General features: G+C 40.5%; 4 protein-coding genes across 4 annotated transcripts; all 4 read right to left on the bottom strand.

The window, feature by feature from the left end:
* Nucleotides 1-1,023: 1,023 nt before the first annotated feature.
* LOC104442136 (desiccation protectant protein Lea14 homolog) lies at nt 1,024-1,917 on the bottom strand. The gene is made up of 2 exons (XM_010055463.2): nt 1,433-1,917; nt 1,024-1,331 (listed from the first exon to the last, which is right to left on the bottom strand). Exons 1-2 carry the CDS (start codon nt 1,636-1,638, stop codon nt 1,082-1,084), a joined length of 456 nt encoding a protein of 151 aa, XP_010053765.2. The 5' UTR covers nt 1,639-1,917; the 3' UTR covers nt 1,024-1,081.
* A 2,535-nt stretch (nt 1,918-4,452) lies between these two features.
* Nucleotides 4,453-5,963, bottom strand: LOC104442135 (probable WRKY transcription factor 75). Its single transcript, XM_010055462.3, has 2 exons — nt 5,407-5,963; nt 4,453-4,780 (listed from the first exon to the last, which is right to left on the bottom strand). Exons 1-2 carry the CDS (start codon nt 5,871-5,873, stop codon nt 4,591-4,593), a joined length of 657 nt encoding a protein of 218 aa, XP_010053764.2. The 5' UTR covers nt 5,874-5,963; the 3' UTR covers nt 4,453-4,590.
* Nucleotides 5,964-7,105: 1,142 nt separating this feature from the next.
* LOC104442134 (proline iminopeptidase) lies at nt 7,106-10,937 on the bottom strand. Its single transcript, XM_010055461.3, has 10 exons — nt 10,594-10,937; nt 9,280-9,416; nt 9,007-9,180; nt 8,578-8,814; nt 8,396-8,496; nt 8,231-8,303; nt 8,076-8,144; nt 7,787-7,894; nt 7,537-7,662; nt 7,106-7,414 (listed from the first exon to the last, which is right to left on the bottom strand). Exons 1-10 carry the CDS (start codon nt 10,898-10,900, stop codon nt 7,220-7,222), a joined length of 1,527 nt encoding a protein of 508 aa, XP_010053763.2. The 5' UTR covers nt 10,901-10,937; the 3' UTR covers nt 7,106-7,219.
* A 520-nt stretch (nt 10,938-11,457) lies between these two features.
* LOC104442133 (WRKY transcription factor 22) lies at nt 11,458-13,098 on the bottom strand. The gene is made up of 3 exons (XM_010055460.3): nt 12,476-13,098; nt 12,280-12,390; nt 11,458-12,169 (listed from the first exon to the last, which is right to left on the bottom strand). Exons 1-3 carry the CDS (start codon nt 13,075-13,077, stop codon nt 11,671-11,673), a joined length of 1,212 nt encoding a protein of 403 aa, XP_010053762.2. The 5' UTR covers nt 13,078-13,098; the 3' UTR covers nt 11,458-11,670.
* Between the last annotated feature and the right edge of the window lie 9,789 nt (nt 13,099-22,887).

Below are 22,887 nucleotides of genomic sequence, written 5' to 3'. Positions count from 1 at the left end.
CAAAACAATGTCAAAGCCCACTCAGCCTTATCGAGCCATATTTAGAATCGATGGAAAAATAATAATTTTAAATTTATTTTCTGTCATACGAATCAATGAAAGATATTTTTCATCATGATTAGATATAAATTTCTGTTGATAATAAATTTATTTTATATTCACAAATTATTTGAAGCAATACAAAGAAATATTTTACAAAATCATTCACTTTTCTCGAAAGAAATAAAATCTAACACATCATCGATATAAGCTTTCCTTTTCAAAATAATCTCTTAACGTTATTTCTATGTGCAATGTGATCCATAAAATTTTAAATTGTTCAATATAATCCTAAACTTTTAGTGCATGTTTAAATTAGTCTGTAAATTTTATGAAAATATTCAGATCTTGAGTTAATGGAATGACCATATTAAACATTTTCATATGATTCAAATACTATATTAAATACGTATCAAAATTTCAAAGACTACATTGAACAAATAAAAAATTTATGAACCAACCTAAGTTCAACGATCAATATTGAATGAATCACAAAAAAAAAAGACTAAAGTTGAACAAATAAAAGATTTATAAACCAAGCTAAAATTCAGAGATCAATATTGAATGAATAAAAAATTAGACTAAAGTTAAGGGAATTTTTATGTCATTATCCTTATCTAAATAAAATCTCCTTCTTTTTTCCTCGAGGTCCCAATTCGTCCACCGTACATGATAGTTTTGCTACGTGTAATTTAGAGCGTAAACGCGCGTGGATGCTTCAAAATCCCTCTAATTGCTCGTTCAAGAAATGCAATCTTTGAATCTGAAATTAAATCAATTTATTTCTTAATATCTTAGATAATTATATCTTCACTTATTAAGCGCGTTGTCCCCCCGGTTTCGAGAATCATTCAGAACACGAGTGACATCGTCAGACATAGAAATATCCGAGTGCGCCCGCTTCGATCCAAAACAGGCGACGGCAAACCCACGAAATTTCGCGGTGGGACTATGAAAAGGAGAAAGAGAAAGATCAAGATCGTGTGAATTCACAAGGAAAGTGCGACTTTTATTCTGCTCATCGCGTCATCATACAATCGCATCAGAACATGTCGGTGAGGGTTGGGAGCTTGATCTCGCCCTTGGTGGAGATGGGGAGGGTGAAGTTCCCGATGATGGGGAGGTCGATGATGAGCCCGATGTCGAGCTGGTAGTCGATGTCCCAGTCGGTCCCGATGTCCTTCGCCAGGCTCATCAGGATGCTGTACGGCGTCTTCACCAGCACGTCCAGCATCGTCGTGTCGCTGGCCTTAAGCGACCCCGGATCCGGCACCTTCCCCGACGCTATCTCCCTGATTCATTCAAAAACCAAATCATTCCCCCACGTCTCGTTCGCAATCGAAATCCAGGTACGAGAAAATCGAGACTTTGGAAGAAGGGGGGTTTATCATACCTGCCGGCGCTTTTGAAGGAGTAGGTGATCTCGCAGATGGGGAGGGAGTGGCCGTAGGGGTTCTTGACGGCGACCTTGGCGTTGTACTCGACGCACTCGCGGGTGACGCCCTTCAGGTCGACGTCCGTCACGCTGCCCTCCGGCTTCGGGATGTGGGCCACCTTCTCGGCCAGGAAGTGCTTCGCCTTGTCCAGCAAATCCCCCATATCTCTCTCTCTCTCTCTCTCTCTCTCTCTCTCTGCTGCTGCTGCTTCTCCGTGCGAGCTCTCGATCGGATCGGATCGGAATTTCGCGACGAGATTGCGAAGAGGCCGAATATGGATTGCGATCCCGAAGAGATCGGGCCTCTCGCGTTTTATACGCGAGAGCCAGCGCGGGCCGCGACACGTGTCGTGTTGAACGGCCCGATGCCGGGCGCGCGGGGTGGGAGTGCGGTGACGTGGCGCGCCTGTGGGCGTCGTGGTTATCCCGTGTAAACGGGTCTTTTAGGGGACAAAGGATGGTGTTGCTTTGATTGGTTTAAGGGATCGACATGAGGAGTTTGCGCGTTTAATTTCCGCCTTGTCGGTGATGATGCCGCTCGATGCGGATCTTGTAAAATGATATGCCATACCTCTCAAAATGAGAAAAATGCGTACTAATTCAATCTTAAAAAAAAATTCTAAAAATTTATTCAATCCATCTAAAAAAAAAAAAAAAAAAGAGAAGAAAGATTTTAAAAAAATTTCAAAGAAACTAATTCAATCTTAATTTTTTTAATTTGACTAATTTAATTCTAATTTTTTATATTAATACTAATTTCAATCCATCTAAATTGAAAAGAAGAAAACTTTTCCCCTCTCAAAAAAAACAAAAATCAATATTTAATGGAATTAAAGATTGTTATATTTAGCAAAAAGTACTAATTTCTTAAAAAAAAATTCTAATTTTTTTATATTAATACTAATTTCCATCTAAAAAGAAAAAATAAAAAAACAAAAAGAGAAGAAAAATTTCAAAAAAATTTCAAAAAAATTATTAAAAATTGCCACATTGGCGTCTGGCCACCAACCGACGTCAATGTTAGTGTCCAACCACCAATCAGGGTCCACATTAGTGCCAACAGACTAAAATTGACATGATGGACTAAATTGGTATCAATATGAAGAAGTTTATGAATGAATTAGTTCAATTGAAAAGTTTATGACTAAATTGATATTAATACAATAGATTGAAGATTTTTTTAATACTTTTCCCCTCTCAAAATGGATTGTAAATCCAATTTTTAATCAATATTTAATGGATCGTGTTATTATATAGATTGTTTATATTTAGCAAATGGATTTAGAAATGATAAGATTCAAAATAGTATATGCGTTAAATGGGTACACAACATATTTAGACTTGACTTGCCTTTATAACTCTTTCTTGCTCTCATTTGATATCACGTTTACTCACTCCATGCACTCTCCTTGATTTGGGTATATATATGGGTTGGATTGTTATATGATTTAATTATATTCAGTAAATGAGTTATAAATTAATTTAAAATTGTTGGCGTTAAATGGACTCACAACTTAGTTAGACAACTCACCATTCTCTCTCGCCCTTATTCGATCCCACACTCTCTATATTCAAAATAGGTTAAATAGATCAAAATAGGTCAAGTAAATCAATTTATATCCAGTCATTTTCATCTCAGCCCAAAACTCCACTCAACCACCTTTATATAGGTATGGATAGGCTTCGAATTCGGATGGATGCTTGCTCACTCGAGAGGTGCAAAAGTTGGTACGATTGGCGGGGGAGTTTTTGTTTGGCAAAAAGTTAGCATTAAGTCTTATTTTGCACGCAAATGGAGTTGGGTGCGCATCTGATTGATTTTGATAGGATCGTGTTTTAATTTTTCGCGTGAAAACCAAAGATACATGAACGGCTATATTATAATGTGAGATGAGATCTTAGCATGCATTTAATAAAACCGAATTCTTTTGTCTTTTTTGTATTGGTGTGCAGGGTGCAAGATTGATATAGAACAATGGGTAAATGCTTATATGAAAATCTTTAAGCGGCAAAAGAGCAGGATAGTCCCATAAAGTCAAAAGATTGCAAGATTTGAAGTTACAAATGGATAATTATATTTGATTTCAAATTTACATGTTTTTCTTGATTTTCGAGATGTCAATCTTGTAACATTTTGAAAAAAAATTTCCTTTATCAATGTTTTTTCCTTAATTATGTTATTTGATTTAAGTTGTTTGATTATCTCCTAAATTATGACATACCTATAAATAGGTGCCTAAGATATTTTAATCAACACTTCATTATTTCGAAAAGAAAAGAAAAAAACAAAAGTTATCATTTGGAATCCTTTTCCAAGCGTTGCGTCAGAGATGCCCATCATGTCTCAGACCACCGAAGGATTCTTCTTTGCCGTTGCGAAAAGAGATGGTGGCATCGTATAAAAGACAAAATGGAGAATATGATCGAGTAATGCTCATAAAACAAACCAAAAGATAAAAGGCCAATAAATAATTAAAAAAAAAAAAAGGAAAAGATTATGACAACTTGCAATACGATTTATGGATTCGGCCTGGGTTTGACTTAATCCATGATGGGCTTCAATTTTTCGGGTCAAAGAGATGAATAGGAGTGGTTCACTCTTCACTCTTTTCATTGTGCAAACTTATCTATCGCCTGGTCTAGGCGAGGCCTGCGCGGTCGGCAAGGTGACCTAGGCCGACAAAGGAAAAAAAAAAAATAAAAATAAAAATATTTAATTTTAAAAAAAAAAAATTATTATTAAAAATTGTGCACAATCGATAAAATTGAAAATTTCATAACTGAATTGATGAAATTACAATAGGAATAGGTTTATGACTTTTTAAACAATTTTCTCACCTAGTGTTATTCTATCAAATCAAAGTAGTTACTAGGAAAAAAATACAATTTTTTTTGTCGAAACATGAGAGCTTCACCTCGTGCTCAATCAAATAGTGCCTTTTTTCTACATGTGAGAGTGCCAACAACAATTAAGAGAATTTGGCTCATAAAAGAACTGTTATCATATGTTAAGATTGAGTTGTTCATGTACCAAGGGAAGTGGAATAAAGTTAAGAAGCGCATATATGTGTACAGATTATTAACTAAAGAATTGCCCAAGAATTGAAGAGGGGTCATCACTTGTCGGGCGAAAATCTAGAGAGCAATTGAATCTGCCTCAGAAGAGGAGATAGGGTTTCCATTATCTTCTCGGAGGGATGATTGTGAATGCCTTCGTAAGTCGTCACAACGATGCTAGTGTCCTCAGACAGCCTCTGCACTTGTTTCTTCACATTGCACGCGATATGGGCACAGCGATAGTAGCTCCTATTGCATCATGTCACACAACACCAACAACATTAGATTAGAGATGGATTTATATGCATATGACTATGTACATCCTTAAGACACCAATCTCAATGTGTGCATTACGTCATCGATCGATTTAATCCCATTGTTGATCTTGAACATATAAGCATACTCGGAGACGGTGATTGTGATGATGATTTGACATCATTAGTGAAATTAATATTCTATATATGTCATTTTGAGCACAAAACATAGAGAAGACAATTGAAATTGTATGAAGTTCGTTTCAAATAGGACATGCACATTTGCCTGATTTTCTCTCCTAGTATGACCTATACGAGGCGAGCCCTATATAATCCATAACAGTCTATATCTAGAACTTAAGGTAGGATGATCTATTTGGTCGCTAGACGTTCTTTTTGGCGACCGATTCGTATTGGGTCGCCAGAAGTCTTTTTCGAGACCACGTTTCTATTGGTCGCTATAGATCCATTTTCTAGCAGTGACATCATGCGATCTGTCCTTTACAACATGGACGATGTATCTTCATAAATATAAGTGATGATGCTTTCATGCGCAAAGATGATGAACTGCATGTGTTTGTATACGCATACGTATGTAGTCCAGCCAACGCGAATACAGACCTGGGGTGCGTGCTGTTCTTGACGGCTTTCTGCCCGTATTTCCTCCAACGAAAGCCATCGTCGAGCAGGTCGTCCTCGCTCCTCGTTTGGAACTCGAACCTCGGGCTCGCCGCCTTTCGAGCTCTGCTGCTCGCGGCAGCCTTAGATCGCTTCTCCAATCTCCTCGCCCTGATCTCTTCCATGGCTGTTCGGTACTCGGACGCCACTAAAGAAGCCTCATGGCGCGCGGCGTCCCCATCAAGGGTACCCCGTCCATCGATCCAGGCACTAGCACTACCAGAAGCGAGGCTGACCAAACTGTTGATTTCTTCGAGGACTTGGTGGGTGTCTATGGGAGGCGGGTGCGACGAGGAATCAGCGACAACGTAGGGAGGGTTCTGAGGCAACAGCGGCGGCAACGACGGGATTCCATGCGGAGGCGGAGGTGGAGGTGGAGGAGGAGGAGGAGGAGCTTCTTGTCGTTCCATTATGGAGATTTCAGATTGTGTCAAGGCGCAGGACTTTCCAAAAGATATTGATCTCAAAAGGGTCGTGGAAGGTGAAGAGGTTGGACTGACCCACGCACACGCAAGGCTACATAGAGGCGGAACATTTGGAACTCCTTTATAAGTCTTTTTCTTTCTTTTTTTCCTTCCTATTTTATTGCACAATCTGCATGCCAATTTAAATTAAAACAAGTTTGTCTAGGTTCATTTCATATATCTCTTAAAAGATTAATTTTTCGGAGCCAGAATTAACTCCTTTTATTCAAATGCATACCTACCATCCATCTGCATGTAGATGTATATATACAATAAAGTTTTCATAACTTATCCGAAAAATATAAATAGAACGTGATAAAAAGGTATGCAATCTCTCCCTGAAATGAATGCCCTAGAGATGGGGAGGTAAAAGAGCCACCAAAACATCCACCTGTTTCTGTTCAACTAATCTTTGCAAGCGACGGGAAGGCGAAACATGTAGGAATCGTTCACCGTCTACGCACGCCGCCTACTCCTCCTTTCTCTATCATGCCTACTGACGTATTCTTATGTATGTATTAGATTATGTGAAGCACGATACCTCCACCAGGTAAAACGTCGGTCCAAACCCGTTTGACTTTTCCGTGTCTGAAACACGCAAAGAGGCAAAGACACAAGCCTGCTTGAGAGGTACCAAATCCGGTTCTAGATCAAACGCTGTTCACCAAACAATGACGTTTCAAGTATCGACAAGTCGATAGTCTGGTAAAGGGTGGTAGAGCATAGGTTCCAAGGGGAAAATTGGACCAACTATTATTTATTTATTTATTTATTTATAAATGCTTCACGCATGTATGTTCATGCCCAACAATGCATTATCTCCTCTTTTGGTCTTTTCCTTTCGCTCAACAATGCTCATGCATTCGTTCTTTTCCCTTTCCTCTCGGCAAACCCTGATTGCCTCTCACGGTCTCACCTCACCACCCTCCCCCCAATGGAGCGATGCATCACTCTCGGCCATCAATTCCTATGCAACGACCCCTCACCGCCTTACTATTTCTCTTAGGATTTTTTCCCCGAGCACCTTGACCATTTTTCTCTTCCGGTCCTGATCCGGTCCTGACGCCAAAGTGGGATCAGATCTCGGACTGGAAACCAATCACCCTAATACAGCATTCAAGTCCTCAAAGCATTTAGAACAACATCATCTGACTTGTTAACACGACAGAAGCCGTTAGTACGGTAATGCGAAAGGGGAAGTTTTCTTTATTCGGTGATTTAACTTGTTATTCCAAGAGAGGAATGTACTCGAATGGAAGAGTTTGACGAGAAAACTAAACCAACGGTGAAAATTAGAACAAAGGCTTCTTTCCGTTCAACATGCCCAACAGGTGCTCCAGAACCCGACCGCCTGCATCGCGTAGACCAGAATGCATGTATTCGTTCGTTATCCATAGTCTGATACCAGCTAATTGAGAAGCTGTCTCCATCGACAACTTGAAATTAACATACATATCTTCATAATAGACCGCAGCTGCAACGGGTACCTGTCAATAAAGATGAATGAGTCGACTGATAACCAGAATCGATCTGTATTGGGGAGCCAACTGCTTTCATTGCAGTGGACGCCTGGGGTTAAGTCTTTCTTTAAGAGAGAAATTCCAAGCACCTTGTTATTGTTGAGAGCAGTGACGTCATATAGCGGAGGCCAATCCTTCTTCTCCGCCAATATCTGAGCAGCTTCTTTGAATGGCTTTAGGACATGAATTTCGTCAAACATCCATGGGAAAATCATCTGGAGCACAGACACAAGCCATCTTAACAATAAAATGTGGGAAGGAAAGTCATGCACATCAACAGAACAGGCAAAAATAGATATATTAACTCATTAATTGCAATACTACAGACCTTCCTCCTACCTCTCCTGTAAAAAGAACGGGACGACCTTCTTTTGCTGCCTCTACGGCATCAAACTTGCTTTCATCTTCACCTATCACTCTATGAGCAGACCACTGTGATGACGCACCCTATACATAAATGAAGCAATCAGGAAAATGCATCAAATGCTTGTGGCAATTCTTCATTGTGCTGAATTACCTGATTCAATGACTAACTTAACTTTACCGCAATAATATTAAAAATTGGTCAGGCAAGAAGAAACTGACAAGCTTCAATCATAATCAATACGGAATGGGGTGAGATGTTTACCTGACAGTATATGGGCTCATGTAGAAGAGCATAAAGAGGATTTGTATCAAAGCCCAACCAATTCTCAAACTGCACACATCGAACAACTAAGGTTGACTTTGATGTGTATTGTAACCAACCAACAAATCATGTAGTCACAAGTCATTAGGTCTTACAGCTTTCAAGAAGAAGTAGCTCATTTGCTTTGACGCACCAGGTACTAAAACAGGATCCCACACCCTCTCAAGCCTGTGTTCAAGTCCATGAGAAAGGACGATCAATAATTAGTTTTACTTTTTGCATAGGATCCCTTTTTAGAACTTGAAAATATGTCTTCTTACATGTAGTGCAATCGCTCAAAACTAGCACTGAATCCTAAGCCAGAAAGCCCAAGAGTTTGGAAACCCCTAGGCGTTAAGATGCCACCAGAAGGAAGAATCACCTGCAATTCATTAGAAACAAGAGAGATTTAGCACAAACATTGACAGCACCCGGGGTTCCATAAATCTACTTGATATCTCACCCCACCACCTTCAGATTCTGCCAAATACTTTACAACTTCACGAACAACTTCTGCATCCTGAGGATACCTCTTGTAATACTTCTCACTTTGAACAGTTACCGACTCTATGCCTGCTTTATATACAATATCTGCAGTGCATCCATTTGCAATGGGTGGAATTCCACCAGTTATAAGAACTTGTTTGAGTCCTTGAGGAGCAAAACTTAAATAAGTGACTGCACAGAAACCGCCAAAACTCTGCAAAATGGGAAAAGAGTGTCACTCAAATTAATCATAGAACATAGGGAAACAAATTGAAGAACTGATTACATCTTGTTGGTAACTATCAAGAGTAAGCATGAGCATTTCAGCAATTCATAATGCAAAATTCTTGTTACTGAATGCTTGGTCCACTAAAGTCTTGAGCAGTCGAATGAAAAACTGAAATACCTGACCCAGAATTGTCCAAGGTCCAGCATCAGGAACAAGACGCACTCGAATAAACTCAGCATCATTTACAATATTATCCGCTCGAAAATGTATCAAATAATTAGCCAGGTTCTCTGCAGATTTTATTTGCGACATCGATGAAACGGTCAATGAAGTAGACAAGCCTGTTCCACGCTGCAGTTTAACGACATTTATGAGATTTAGCAAGGAAAAATTGAATCTGAGATTAAATTTTACTGATTAATTTTCTAGGTAATGCTTGCAACATCATGCCTGATCCATCAAGATTATACGGAATTCTTCACATGCTCTGAGTAGCCATCCGCTGGATTCAGTGGGTCTTGGGGACTCAAAACCAGGTCCACCTTGTAGAAACAACAGGTATGGCAGTTGTTGCTCTTCTTTCCCAACTGAAGCAAACAAAATGTTAGGAACAAGTCAACATAGATACCGTTAAAGATTGTTTAGGCCAATCAATACAATGAAAATATACTGTACTTTGCATTCATGGGGTGCTTCTCTCTTCGTACAAGTCCACGGATGTGAAAAAAAATATCGAATTTCTTAAACGCAGCATTAGCATTGGGTGTGCTTCTAAGGAGATTAAAGAGAAAAACCCAATACTTATGTACATTGCGTACTGAACTGCAAAAGCAGAAATTGCTGGAAGATAGTAAATCTTTCTAACACAAACGGGTTTTCTTTAAGTTGGCACAAGACATTCTCGTTTTGAAAATTTATACACATGACAGCTCCGTGATTGAGAAACTGGTACAGCAGGTCAAAGTACAAACGTGCACTAGTCAATCGATCCGAATTCCGTTCAAATTACTTTCTAGGAACAACCCATGAAAATGAAGAATCACCATATCCCACTGGATGTGGCTCCACCACATATTCGAATACTTTGTCATAGATTTGGAGACAGTTGATCATTATCCCGCACTTCCAACATAGTGAATGCATGAACAGTATCCATTACTACAAGGTGTGGAACTTCCATTGGACTTCCATGCATTTGCATCGATCTTGCTCAGTTCGAACGGAACTAGTGGTTAAGGTTGTTTTTTCTCCCCCTCCTTTTCCGAGAAATGTCGTGGTTGTCGCGCTGTCGTTGTCCTCCTCGTCACACACTAGTGCAACCGACGCATAGGATGCTTTCGACAGTCACGAATCATAGCGACGAGACACCCCACAATGTACGGACAAGAGCAGGCTTTTATACGTTGTTTAGGTCAACAGGTGTCGGCCTACGAGAAAAAGCTTCGAATTGCCGAAAGAAACCCAGTAAAGGGTCATAAAGATTCGCTTATCGAATCAACCGAGCTAAGACTAAGAACCCATAATTCATCCATTGTGGTCCAAGCCCGAGAACACTTCGATTTAAGTTGAATTTATCAATTCCAGCATCGACAACTACCGCTTGATTTCTGGATAAGAATCGAGCGTTCGAGAAAACCGAGTTCCATTTCTGAACAATCTAAGCCTGTCGAGTTCCATTTCTGAACAATCTAAGCCTCGGAATCAGGAAAAGAACAAAATTTACAGCGATTTGAAATGAGAAGCTGAGTTCGGAATCGTGAGTACCGGCGACGACTTCACGAGCGAAGACGGAGATCCTCTGCGAGGCGTTCCGATCCGCTGAATAATCGAGGGGAACGGCGAAGCGATGGTCCCGGAGCCGGAGCTCCGGCACCGAGTACCAGTCCCCGGCGACGTGCTCCGGCGAGGCGGCGCCGCTGGCGGCGCTGGAGTTCGCCATGGACGCGAACCTTCGAGCCAATCTGATTACCGTCGGGGGAGAGCGGAGGGTCGGCAATGCGGTGGGGCGCGGAAGGAGAGAGAGGAAGCGGAGAGGATTTATCGAAGAAGGTGGCGCGTGGAGAATCGGCATGAGGGGCGCGAGTGAGGCGGGGCGGTCAGATCGGAATAAAGCGCGCGTCGAGTGGAGAGCTTTATCTCCGAGGGGCGATGTGACGTGGCCGATCCGACGCGCGTCGGCCCAGGAGGGGAGTTGCTCGGCTCGTCTCGCCCGTTGGATCGGAATGCCGTTGTTTCATCATGTCGGCACTCGATGCGCCGAGGGAGCACGCAACGACAGCCGCGAGGAAGCGGGCGTGAGCGCACGCGCGAGCCTCGTGGCGTTGACCGTGGGGTGGATCGTTGACTTTTTGGTCGGGGGAGAGGCATTCAACTAGCGTGCTTGGACATGATAGTCCTGAAATGCGCATCGAAATCTTGGTTCCCATTTACGACCATATCATTTTACTGTATGCTCATTAGATGTTGAAACTTCAGCAAGTTGACCGATTAGATGCCCGCGAAATATATATATTCAGCGTCTAATTTAGATGAGTCTTGAAGGGGGGAAACCCGATGGAGTCACAGAGTTTCGAAGAACAGGGCAACTTGGAACGGATGATATGCACTGATAATTCGTGCCAGTTCTTGTGGAACAGAAACGGCAAAATCAATTACTGAAAACAACCCATATCCTCATCTTTCAGTAAAGTTTTCCAAACCTAATCGAAATCATTTTACAAAACAGAGCACGTTTCCTACATCAACGGTTTAGCACTCGGCTTTTCTCTACAGGGCACAAAAGGAGGAAAATAGAGAACGAGAGACTCCCTGATGGAAGTGCTTTTTAATTATTCCGGCGACTCAGCTACCGCCGGTGGCGGTGACCGCATCGCCGGCTGACCAAGATAAGCCGAACCACGGCTGAGACGGATCCGAAAATGGATCTTCGTAATGAGAACCTAATAATCCCTCCAGACCCACGAAGAAATCATCGCTCAGAGCCGCACCGGACGACCCACCAGTCTCGTCTTCCCCGTCATTGTCCAGCATACTGCTACTTTGACTGTATTCCTTCTCTTCTCCGCTTTCGCTGCTGGTGCTCTGAGGAACATGCGCCGCCTCCTCTTCCCCTGAAGTTCCTGGGGTTGTGGTTGCGGTAGCAGCGGAGTCAACGCTAACCTCGGTTTCGGGCGTCGAGGTCTTGGGGCGCGTGGAGCCGGCGAGCGAGCTCCGGTGCGTCGGTGCAACGTGATTGTGCTCCGACGTGTAGGTGACTATGAAGATTCCTGGGTCGGATCTGTTCCGCTCTACTTGCTTCCTGGCCAAGCACCCCTTGGAGCTACTGCATCTGTAATAGCTCCTGTTGCAGAAATCATAAAAAAGTCCATCAAGAACAGGATTTTCATAAAAAATCAGGGAGAATTTTTCACGAGCATTCTGGAAACGGAAAGATTTAATCTTCTTAAGTACCTTGGATATGGAGAACCCTTGATGGGTTTTTGACCGTACTTCCGCCAAGCCCACTCGTCCGAAGAGACTTTCTCTGCAGGAACTTGGCGAACCACCTTCATCTGGCTCTTCCTGTTTTGTCTTCTGAAGTTAGTCACCGCGAGTGCGTAACGAAACATGAGATCTTTTGGAAGAAACAGGGGCAAAAAGACGCTACCTTTTCTTGGATCTGGGAGCTGAAGAGCTCGTTTTGAAAGGAGCCAGGGGAGCAATCGCAGAAGCGCTTTGAAACGGCCTCTTCTGCATCAAACCAGCGCTCGACGAGCTCTTCGCGCCCTCGACGGCGAGCGGAGATGAGACGGAAAGGCTGCTGCGGTGCGAGAACAGAGGTCCATACGCGGGCAGGAAGGGCTTGTAGAGCTCGTGGAGCTCCTCCAGGAAGGCGCCTTTCCTGGTCTCGAAGGGCTCCGAATCCGGTCCTTCCCCTGCAGAGAACGGAGCACGAGAAGCAGCGGGCTCGAGGCGACGCTCCGCCACCGACGATGCTGCAGCGGCGGCGGCAGCGGAGGAGGAGGAGGAGGCTGTGCAGCCTCTGACCACGGCATGCAGATCCCAGTCGACCTCCATGGCCTCTCTCGCTCGGCTGTTGTAGAGACGAAGCTCTGAGAAATCTTCAGCGAAAGCAGCCACGGCGCTCTGCTTCGCCTGTCGGAAGAAGAATCGCGAGGCGCAGAGAGAGAGAGAGAGAGAGAGAAGAGACAAAAGAAGGCGCTGACTTTTGGAGGGGATGAGAGAGAGAGGGGGGATCTGCACCTGCATATATAGACGACACGTCCATCGAGTAGAGAGAGAGAGAGAGAGAGGGGTTGGCATCTCGATGCTGCTGCCTGCCTCCTCTGCTTTCCCACTGCCTTTCTCTCTCTAGAGGACGTGAGAAAAACCGCTCGGTGGTTTTGGGTTTGACTTTGGGTTTTGTCAAAGGGGTTTTGGGGAGGGCGGGGAGAAATGGTCCACGCACGCCCGGGCCCCACATTCGCGAGTGGGGGAGATTGTAGAAGGAGGCGGACGGGAGGGGGGGACCCGTGAATTTGCCGACAAGAAAAGCCGGAAAGAAATCAAAAGGTTTCCGCGTCATATGAAGAGATATCGAGGCCGCATTAATTATAATTAATATAAAAATAGCCAATTTATTAAATTAACGTAATAATGATTGACATGATAATTGACTTGATAGGCTTTTTGTTAGAGACGTTGTAGATGAAATTAATCAATTTAGGAGCCACTCCAGTTGGACCAGTAGATGATTTAAACTCGGCTCCAGTTTTTTTTAGAGCCCGAGTAGCTGGGAATTCTTTCGGGTTTGGGTTCGAAAATAATTGATTTGAATAGCTCGTGACCTGACTTTTGAATTCTCATGTAACTTAACTATGTGCGTGCATATCGATACATGTTATAAACAATTACGTATTGTTGTTTTTAAATAGCATTGCGTGTGACAATTTGAGTCTTGAATAAGATAAATCTTTAACTTAAATCCATATTAAACTTTATGAGTTAATTTTTTAGCATATCCTGTATTACTCGTTCAAATGATAAATAAGTGGTCAAATTTGGAGGAATTATTACGTGTGTGCACATTGAAATCATGTGGACCCACTACCTAGATAATACGGGTACTTGGATGCATACACCTTGCACGTAATAATTTATCATCAATAAACTTAAAAGGGACCACCATTGATATGGGAGGGTCATTCCCGGCATGATTTACATTAAACAAATTTGGCTCCAAAATCAACAAACATGTGTGTATAAACATCTACAACCATGAGGACCTAACCTATGCAATCTATTAAATGATGTGATGCCCCATGATGTAAACATCGTCGTGCCATTGGTAACCAAATTTTATACACGGATTTTAGACTTCTTACATTTTTTATACATGCTTTTCTAACTACAATCCTAACGACTTGTCGATATAGGATTTGCAAGCCGAAGAAATTATTAGACAAGTGTGATGTACTTAGTAGAATCTGGACCATCCGATATTAATATACATGCTTAATGAATTGAATAATGGGTTAATACCATTAAAAAGAAAAACCTAAAATTGGTACATCCATATCATATTTACCTTAAATTCATTTTTTGCGTCACAAAAAATCTTGAAACAGTATACCTGTGTCACCGTTACCCAAACTAATTTTCATGCCATGGGAGTTACTAAACTGATAAGTCCGATAAAAAGAAAAACTGTAACCCCACATCATATTTTTCTAAAATTAATTTTTATGTTACGGAAAATCTCAAGTCAATACACAAGTGTTTACCCTCAACTAATTTTTGCACCCTGAAAAATCTCCCATAATCAAAACCTTCTACCGCGAAATTTGTTAAAATATGCTAATTTTGTCCTGAGAGTAAGAGCTACCTCAAATTTTCAAAACTTATTTTCATTAGATATTGCTAAGATTTTCTGTAACACGATATTTAACAAGTTAAATGTCACGTCAGAAATGTATTAATTTAAGATTTTTTGTGGCGCGGAGTTCATATTAAAACAGCTACAACACCAGTAAGCTAGTTTAGACTTTCTCACGGTATTAACCGTCTTGATTATTTTATTGCCCACGCGGAGCCGAGCTGTCCTCGCCGATTTGCCTGCTGCGAAAAGGAAAGGCACCAACGGGCAGGGACGCGGACGCGAGGGGGATCAGCGCGTGCGACGCACGTGATGGAGTCATCGGATTCGGGCGACTCCTGCGGGCGGGCGGGCGGGCGGCGTGGAACGTGTCGTCACCCGCACCCCTTTCTCGCCTTTTGATGTTCCCCCGCGGTATCCAATTCTCCACGATGTTGCCAAGTGGTTTAAAGAAAAGGCCAAGTTCACACGGACGCACCGGTGCTCCCCCCCCTCCCTCGGTAAGAAATTCGACGTCTATTTTCCGCACACGTGTGCTGTGACGTCATCGATGATCAATTGAGGCGTCACGATAAATCAATTCATATCAAAAAATGATCCGACTGAGATAATCACTTTCCGTATGATACAAATCCGGTAACTCACGCTCCACCGAGATTGCTAAAACACTTTTGTATTTTATTCGATTTAGGAAAAACCTGTATTCAAATTGAGGTAAGAATGTGAAGCAAACAAGTGTACAATCAAGTAAGGACAAGAGAGTAAATAAAAAGTTATAGATGTGAGTCATGTTTAAGGAAGTTGCGAACCTATTTAACACCCATATTATTTTGGGTTTTAGCATTTCGTAGTAATCTGTGATCTATTTATTGAATATAACTAGCTCGTATTGCAACTCGGCCAATTAAATATAGATTAAGAAATGGGTCTTATGACCTGTTTGGAAATCTACTTCGGGTGTGTTTGTTTTGCAAAAACTGAATAATTTGGAATATATCTTCCCAAAAATGATCTCTCATGTTACTTACAAAAATGAATGAATAAGAAAAATATTCACCGTCCATAAAAAAAAATGTTATCGATGATCAATATATTTTTTTATTGACTAATTCAAATAAGACAAGCGATTTTTTTGAAAAATATCTTCTAAATAATTTATTTTTCATGAAATCAAAGGAGCTTTAAATCAAAAGATTAATTAGTTTTATTTATATGTTGAGTCATGCATCCATCTACTTTATATGGCCAAAAAGAAAAAATGAACAAAAAAGGATAATTAGCTTAACCATAGGATCTTACCAAAAAAAAAAAAAAAACCATAGGATCACTATGCCACGTCATGATCGTGCAGGATTTTCTCTTTCATGGCGTTTGGTTTTCCCGTTACTTTTCCTTATCATGATTACGAGATAATAAAATTCCTAGCGTGCTCCATAAGTAATACTCGTTACTATTTCTACTTAATTTAATAATTACCCCATTTGATATTTAATAACATCATCTGAACAAAAAAATCCAGATAAAATTAAGGGTGTGATAAATCATATTCAAATAATTTTCTTTACAAAAAGTAACTCAACGAACTCTACTATTTTTTGACAATTGAGTGATAAGTATATGCATTCGTATATTCTCTTGCCAGCCACGACATTAGGACCATCACTATGATAGTCACTAGCCACCATTCTCGATCATTGCATGGGCGTCATCGTCTCCAATTGTTATCGTTGGATAATCAATCGTGTTCCAGTAGCATTCTCTACATAACACGCTAATACTATTCTAGTGGGTGTCATAATCTCATTCATGGCCAATAGCAACGGACGACCTCGGCATTGCCGTTCCAGAGGTTTCTTGGGAAGTTTAGGGAACTTCTAACCTCCTCTTCGATGTCTTGAGTGATTTGGTATTTGGGATTGGGAGAAGATTCCGATCTTCATGAAATTGATCGAGAGGGCGACGAATGGGACGGCAAATTTAGGACACCATAATGAGTGTCAAAAGTGGCGGGTGGAGGTCGAAATTAACCATATTAAGGGGGTATTTCTCAATCGTAAAACTACAGGGGTATTTCTCAGAAGTCAACAAATACGTCTCCTTGGTCCAGCATAATTCGCTCTCTTTCCACCATAGCCAGGTTTTCTTCAACTTCCAGCTTGCAACTCCATGCGACGGTGACAAGCACTTCCGACGAACTCCAAAAAACTTCGCCGGCGGCTTCTCTTCCCGAAGGTACAGCATTATTTTTTAGAAATAGAGTTGCTTGTTGTCATTGAAAAGTCTGCGCTTGATTTTTTTTCTTCATTTTATTTTCCCTTTAGAGCCAAGAGAAGAAGAGGAAACACACTAAGGGCCTCTTTGTTAAAATCTGTTTCCATTTCCGGAACAATTTTTTATGTTCTTTTGTTCTGGAAAACGAAAAAAGAATAGAAATATGTTTGGTAAAACTTTTTTCCCAGAAATAGATTTGAAACAAAAACAAGAAAAAAAAATAGCTTCTTATTCCCAATTTTTTTTTTTTATAGAATCTATTTTTCTCTCTCTTCTTTTTTCTTATCTTTTCTTATTCTTCTTCTTCTTCTTCCTTTTGGCTAGTCGTCAGTGCCAATGACCTCGCCAAAGTGTTGCCTGCTCGAGCCTCGCCATGGCTAGGCGAGGTCGACCTCGCCCTAAGGCAGTGCTCGCCAGGCCATCGGCGAGGCTCCGGTGAGCTTGCTAACCCTCATCCTAGCCCCGGTGAGGCTCCAGCGAGCTCGCCGAACGTTGCCAGTCGATTGCTTGGCCACCGCCATGGCCGGTGACGGCCAAAGAAAATAAGAAAAATAATAAAATAAATAAATAAAAAACCTAAGAATTTTATCAAACATATCTCTATCCCGAAAATAAAAATTTTGGAAAATTACCAAATGCGTTCTTTTGCTCAAAAATTATTTCTTAGTAAAAATTATTTTCAGGAAGAGAAGCGTTACCAAATGCGCTCTTAGTAAAACAAAATTTTTAAAGATTTTCAATCTTATCTTAGATTGCACCAAACATATGTTGAGATTTTCGACAATTGAAATGCTCTCTAATACCATATCTGAATCCGGACGACTAAAGGCACTATCGAAATTAACTGCCCGGAAAAAAAATCATTGCAGGCATTTCAAATTCAGTAGTTGACTATTCTCTCCCTCCCTGAAAAAGAATGACGCAATCGACTTCCCCTTTCGAATGGCTCTCGAGTTCAAACGAACCGAATCCCATCATATAATTGTCCATCATCATGAATATACCTACGGTCGGGGGTTGCGGTTCTGATTGTTTTTCCGTTCGCATTTCGCATTCCTCGGATCCCACCGGGGCGGATCGGTGTCGCCGAATCATTTGACACAGGAGCAGGCGATGATGATTCCCTCCTCCCTCCTTTTATCCCGATTCTCTCCTCTTCGGGCGAGCAACGTGCATAAGAATGTGAAGCTCTCTCTCTCTCTCTCTCTCTCTCTCTCTCTCTGGTTGTCTTTGGTAATTGAGTGGAGGAGGCCAGGTCCATGATGATGGTGATTTTAACAGACTAAAGAAGGGATGATGCAGTCTCTAGAAAAGGACCCCGCCGCTGGTCCCCACCACTTTTCTCCCTACTAAACCGAGGGCATCCCCGCCGTCACCTGCCGCCACCATCAAAACTCTCAAATCGATTCATTTGTAATAAATTTACCTTCAATTTCTTTTTTCGTTAAATTGGATTAACTCAACGAAAAATCACAAACCGACACATCTATCCAGTGGTAGTACACTTATTAACTGCCACGTATTATTCAATTTGATAATTTAACGGAAATTAATGGATGATAAATTTATTACAAGCATATCAATGTGATTTTTAGTGGTAAAAAAAATTAGCCAAGGGTAAATTTATCATGAATGTGCTAATTTAGTGTTTTTCGTTGTATTAATCTTCAAAAAAATTAAAGACCACTAAAAGAAAATATTACTTTTTTATTTGTTTGGTGATTTAAGAAAAATCAATTTCCTTTTTGTCGGAAATGGAAGTTGTCCACCCCCAAAAAAAAAAAAAAAACTAATCTTGTTGCTCGTTGTCCATGGAGAACTTTTCTGTACATCCATTAACTTCTCTTCATCCAAACACCGAAAAGTCGAAAAAGGGTCTCTCGAAAGCAAATTTCCTTCCATCGGGAGCCGATTTTATGAACGGCTCGCGCGTCTCAAACTACATACATTTGCCCGTTTCAGGTGTGTGTCGGGAGTGAATGATGATGAAGAGGGAAGGAGCTTTTGGGTTGGCGGGGGCTGGCGATTCCGACCATCACTTTCCCTTCCCTTCTTCCATTAAAGGTGGAGTGAGGTCAGCTCCTTCCGGTCACGTGAAGTTCCAGCAGACAATGGAGATGAAAAGTTGTGATTGCATAAATCTTCTTTAGCCTGATTTTATTCCCGCTTTTTCCATGGAAACTTGGGATAGTTCCACCGAACATACAATTAAGAGAATCCCCAAAGATTTAAGTTTTAGGGTAAAAAGTGTGTGCGCATGTCTTTGTGTAAATTGCGATGGCTGTGATGCCACTCATCATCAAGATTCTTTCCGCACAGTGTGCGTAAGGAATGGGATGATAGAAAGGGGAGGGTTGGGGCCCTCTTGTGCTGCGGATCTAGGAAAAGCTCCGCCCATGAAAGGGAAACCGACTTTAGTGGTGTGGCGCGGCCTACGCGGTTGTCTAGATCTAGATCGAGCCATAAGTAAGGGTAATCGGTACTAGGTCGGGTAGGTTTCAGATCTGAAACCTAGAACCTGTCCAGTTTCTAGTTTTTAGATTTGTGATAAATTTATCTCAAATGATCACAAAAATTCCTATACTTGTAATAAATTATTCAAAACTAATATTTTGACTGTCAAAAATTCTAAACTGGTATAAACAAATATATCATTTATTAAATTAGATTAATACTACAAAACTAGTATGATTGTGACAAAAATATAGCAAAATCCAAAGTCGATATACCAGTCAACTGTCACGTATCACCCAATTCAGTAATTTGACTGTAAAATTTAACGGAAACTAACATGGAATAGATTTATTACGGGTATATTGGTTTATATCAAAAGTGTATCAATTTATATTTTTTTGAGGTAAATTTACCACGGGTATATTAATTTGAGATTTTTCGTGATATGAATCTTTACTTTTTCATGTGCTATTCTCCCTATCTTAGGTTTTTTCATTTCTTTCCCCCACAATGCCCACGGGTCAAGTAAGATAGAGGAAATTTCACGCTCTCTCGAGTCTTGACAAAACAAGACGGAACAAATGAGTCGGTTTCATTGGGTGTCCCTTTCACCAATTTTTAATATAAAAAATTGCTCAACTTCACAGAGATAAGGACGCTACGAGTGTCACAACATTTGTGCAGTACTCAAGCGAATGCTTCATGCCTCGTCTCTCACTCTCGATGGCCTTGTCCTTTACTCTTGACAACGATGGAGACACACTCTCTATAGAATGCGTTGACATTATAGAGATATGTCACGGTCTATGATTCTCCCATACTTGTGAACTCTTGAGAGTGAAGTTTTGGATTATTGAGTGAAGATGCAGAGAGGATGAATACAATTAGTCGATGGGAGTGACGTCAAGATGATTTGTGCTATATGATTATATTATTTAGGAGCTTTGAATATGAGATTGGCCTCCCGTGCACAAATTGATCTGAAGTTGATGTTACTCTCTTAGTGAGGTTATGGCAAGCCAAAACAAGTTATTGAACCTAAAGAGATTTGTATGTCTTGCTCAATGGACTAGACGCTTAAACTGGCCTAGTTGTGGTACGATCTCATGTAGAAAAGCTATTTGTTGTATTGTTCTATAGAACAACTATTGCACGAAGGTTGACCCGGTGTGTTCTACTCACCAGCACTAGTGCCGCATAGGTTATTCCTTGGCCAAAGAACTGTCGACTCGTGACAAACAACTATTGGACTCCAATATGCCACCATAGCCATCTTTGTAGCTATGGAAAATGGTGATTCAGAGAGCCAATGTCGAGGAGAGAGGGCTCTAAGGAAGGCCAAGAAGTTGCTCTTCGTATCTCCTCAGATTGGGATTTGGGTTTGGATGTTTTGATTTTCAAATTGGGGTTAGGGTTTTGTGAAGAACATATTGAATTTTTCCCTAATTTGTCATTTTGGCAGAAAATTGTCCAAAATGTCCTAAATCTATTGTATTTTTCGCCAATTGAATTATAAATCTTTTCTGATTTTGTCAATTGAGTCCATTTGATTATTTTAACCAAAATTTGCTGACGTGAATGTTGGTCGTCCTACGAGAACACGATCCATGATCAATGCTGACATGGATAATTTTTTTTAAATCCCATGATAGTCGTGAAATCTGGTAACCCTCGCCGAGCTTGGTAGGGAAAACGGAAAAGAAAGAAAGAAAAAGAAAGAAAGAAAATTATAAAAATATCATTTTAAAATAGATAAAATTGTGCCATTTGACGTGGCATTGTCAGCATCCAAGTCAGTTTTCTCCAATTAAAATTGACCGAAAAGACTTAATTGACAAAATATGGAAATATTTAAAAATTAAAATTGAATTGGTAAAAGTGCAATCGATTTAAGATATTTTAGATAATTTTCCCATCAATTTGGAGACAAACAAATGGCCTCCCCAACATCCTTTAGTGGTTGACTTGTAGGCTTCATTTTGTCAATCAGTCACGTCAAACATAATATTATAAATTAATGCCACCTCAGCTTTTTCAACAGGACAAATTACCGATGGCACTTATGTAAATGCGTTTTAATAAATGTGGCACTCAAGTATTGAAAAAAGAAGACACAATTTTCATGTGAGTGTCATAAGAGTGTAAATGATGACCATTCTATTCCATAAATTTATTTTTCTATTTCTAGTCTCTAAAATAATTTTTAAGAAAAAATATGCATTTAATAACGATAAAAAATTTATATTCTAAAATATAAATTCATTTGATAACATACAAAATTTTTCCTTCCCAAGCTACCGGCGAGTGGCGATGGGTAGCTAATAACAAGGCCAAAGGCGAGTGATGAGAACAGAGTTTTTTATTTATCATTTTTTTATAAAATAAAAAATTATACATCTCGTTTTAGTTCCAAACCTATCTTTGGATTAAAAGTTTGTTCCGAAAAAAAAATTACATTAATGGATGAATTTTTGTTCTAAATTTATTTTTGGAAAAAAATTAGAAAAATAAGATGATTATCATACGCACACAAAGATCCCTATAATGTAAATTTCGAGATCACGTGATATCCAGAGCTTAGCAATTCCTACTGTTCAAATCTTAAAATTCAATGCCCTTTTCTATTTCGTCCGGAGAGCTCCCTCTACCTCCATGGTGGCTATCTAAACCCTAAAACCCTTGTTTCTTTTTGTTTTTTCTCTTCGAAACTATCACCCATATCCCTGCAACTCACTCCAAATGGCTGTACATACTTCGCGCGGCCGCCCGACTTTCTTTCCCCCCGTAAAAACATTGACTCCTCTCTTCACTGCCTCTTCCGTTTCTCCATAATCCTAATTTTATTTTCATCGAAGAACTTCTTATTCCACACGGCATACAATGATTTTTTATCTGGATTTCTTCACAAATGAACCTCCCGAGTTTTGAGGGAAAAATACCTATTTATACTAGCCTTAAATGGACCGATCTTAGGTGTCGGTTTGACCTGATGGTCGAAATATTGATCTAATGGCAAAAGTAGGTTTTTAAAGGGTTAACCATCATCAAGAAGCATCGGGCAACCAATCAGATGAGTCCAATTTGCAGAAATTTGAGTTTAAACTGAGAATTGCAATTAAGGGCCTAATTAGGGGTCAAATTGTAAATTCTTGAAATTTAAGGGTCAATCTACAAAATTATGAGAAAGTGAGCACATGCAAATGAAATTGTTAAAGCGAGGATCCCGGAACTAGTTGTAAGAGATCCAGAACCGACTAGTAAAAGACCAAACCAACCTATCCCACTGGCAGCTAGTTGAATTGATCAAATCGGTTCACGTCGGTTTGACCAATTCTGACCAATTCTTGTTGGTTCATGCCTGCGTGATCCTTATGGATTCAAAATTTATGCAAATTGGTCCCTAAAGAGAAAATTTGCACAATTTGAGGAGAAATTATTTGATTTCAATTCAATTAAGTCAGTTAAATTATGTAAATATA

The sequence above is a fragment of the Eucalyptus grandis genome, chromosome 4 (assembly GCF_016545825.1).
Source record: "Eucalyptus grandis isolate ANBG69807.140 chromosome 4, ASM1654582v1, whole genome shotgun sequence".
Lineage (NCBI taxonomy): Eukaryota > Viridiplantae > Streptophyta > Magnoliopsida > Myrtales > Myrtaceae > Eucalyptus > Eucalyptus grandis.
This window is presented reverse-complemented; position numbering and strand designations above follow the sequence as displayed.

Bases quoted from the DNA above. Each gene is read 5' to 3' on its own strand.
- LOC104442134 (XM_010055461.3), bottom strand. From the start codon at position 10,900: ATGCCGATTCTCCACGCGCCACCTTCTTCGATAAATCCTCTCCGCTTC. The intron at 8,145-8,230 runs GTAAGACCTAAT...CGATGTGTGCAG, and splicing joins GCTACTTCTTCTTGAAAGCT to TTTGAGAATTGGTTGGGCTT. The intron at 7,895-8,075 runs GTAAACATCTCA...ATTTATGTATAG, and splicing joins ATGAGCCCATATACTGTCAG to GGTGCGTCATCACAGTGGTC.
- LOC104442136 (XM_010055463.2), bottom strand. From the start codon at position 1,638: ATGGGGGATTTGCTGGACAAGGCGAAGCACTTCCTGGCCGAGAAGGTG. The intron at 1,332-1,432 runs GTATGATAAACC...TGAATGAATCAG, and splicing joins TCCTTCAAAAGCGCCGGCAG to GGAGATAGCGTCGGGGAAGG.
- LOC104442133 (XM_010055460.3), bottom strand. From the start codon at position 13,077: ATGCAGGTGCAGATCCCCCCTCTCTCTCTCATCCCCTCCAAAAGTCAG. The intron at 12,391-12,475 runs GTAGCGTCTTTT...AAGACAAAACAG, and splicing joins GCTCCCAGATCCAAGAAAAG to GAAGAGCCAGATGAAGGTGG. The intron at 12,170-12,279 runs GTACTTAAGAAG...TTTCTGCAACAG, and splicing joins AAGGGTTCTCCATATCCAAG to GAGCTATTACAGATGCAGTA.
- LOC104442135 (XM_010055462.3), bottom strand. From the start codon at position 5,873: ATGGAACGACAAGAAGCTCCTCCTCCTCCTCCTCCACCTCCACCTCCG. The intron at 4,781-5,406 runs GTCTGTATTCGC...ATGATGCAATAG, and splicing joins AAGAACAGCACGCACCCCAG to GAGCTACTATCGCTGTGCCC.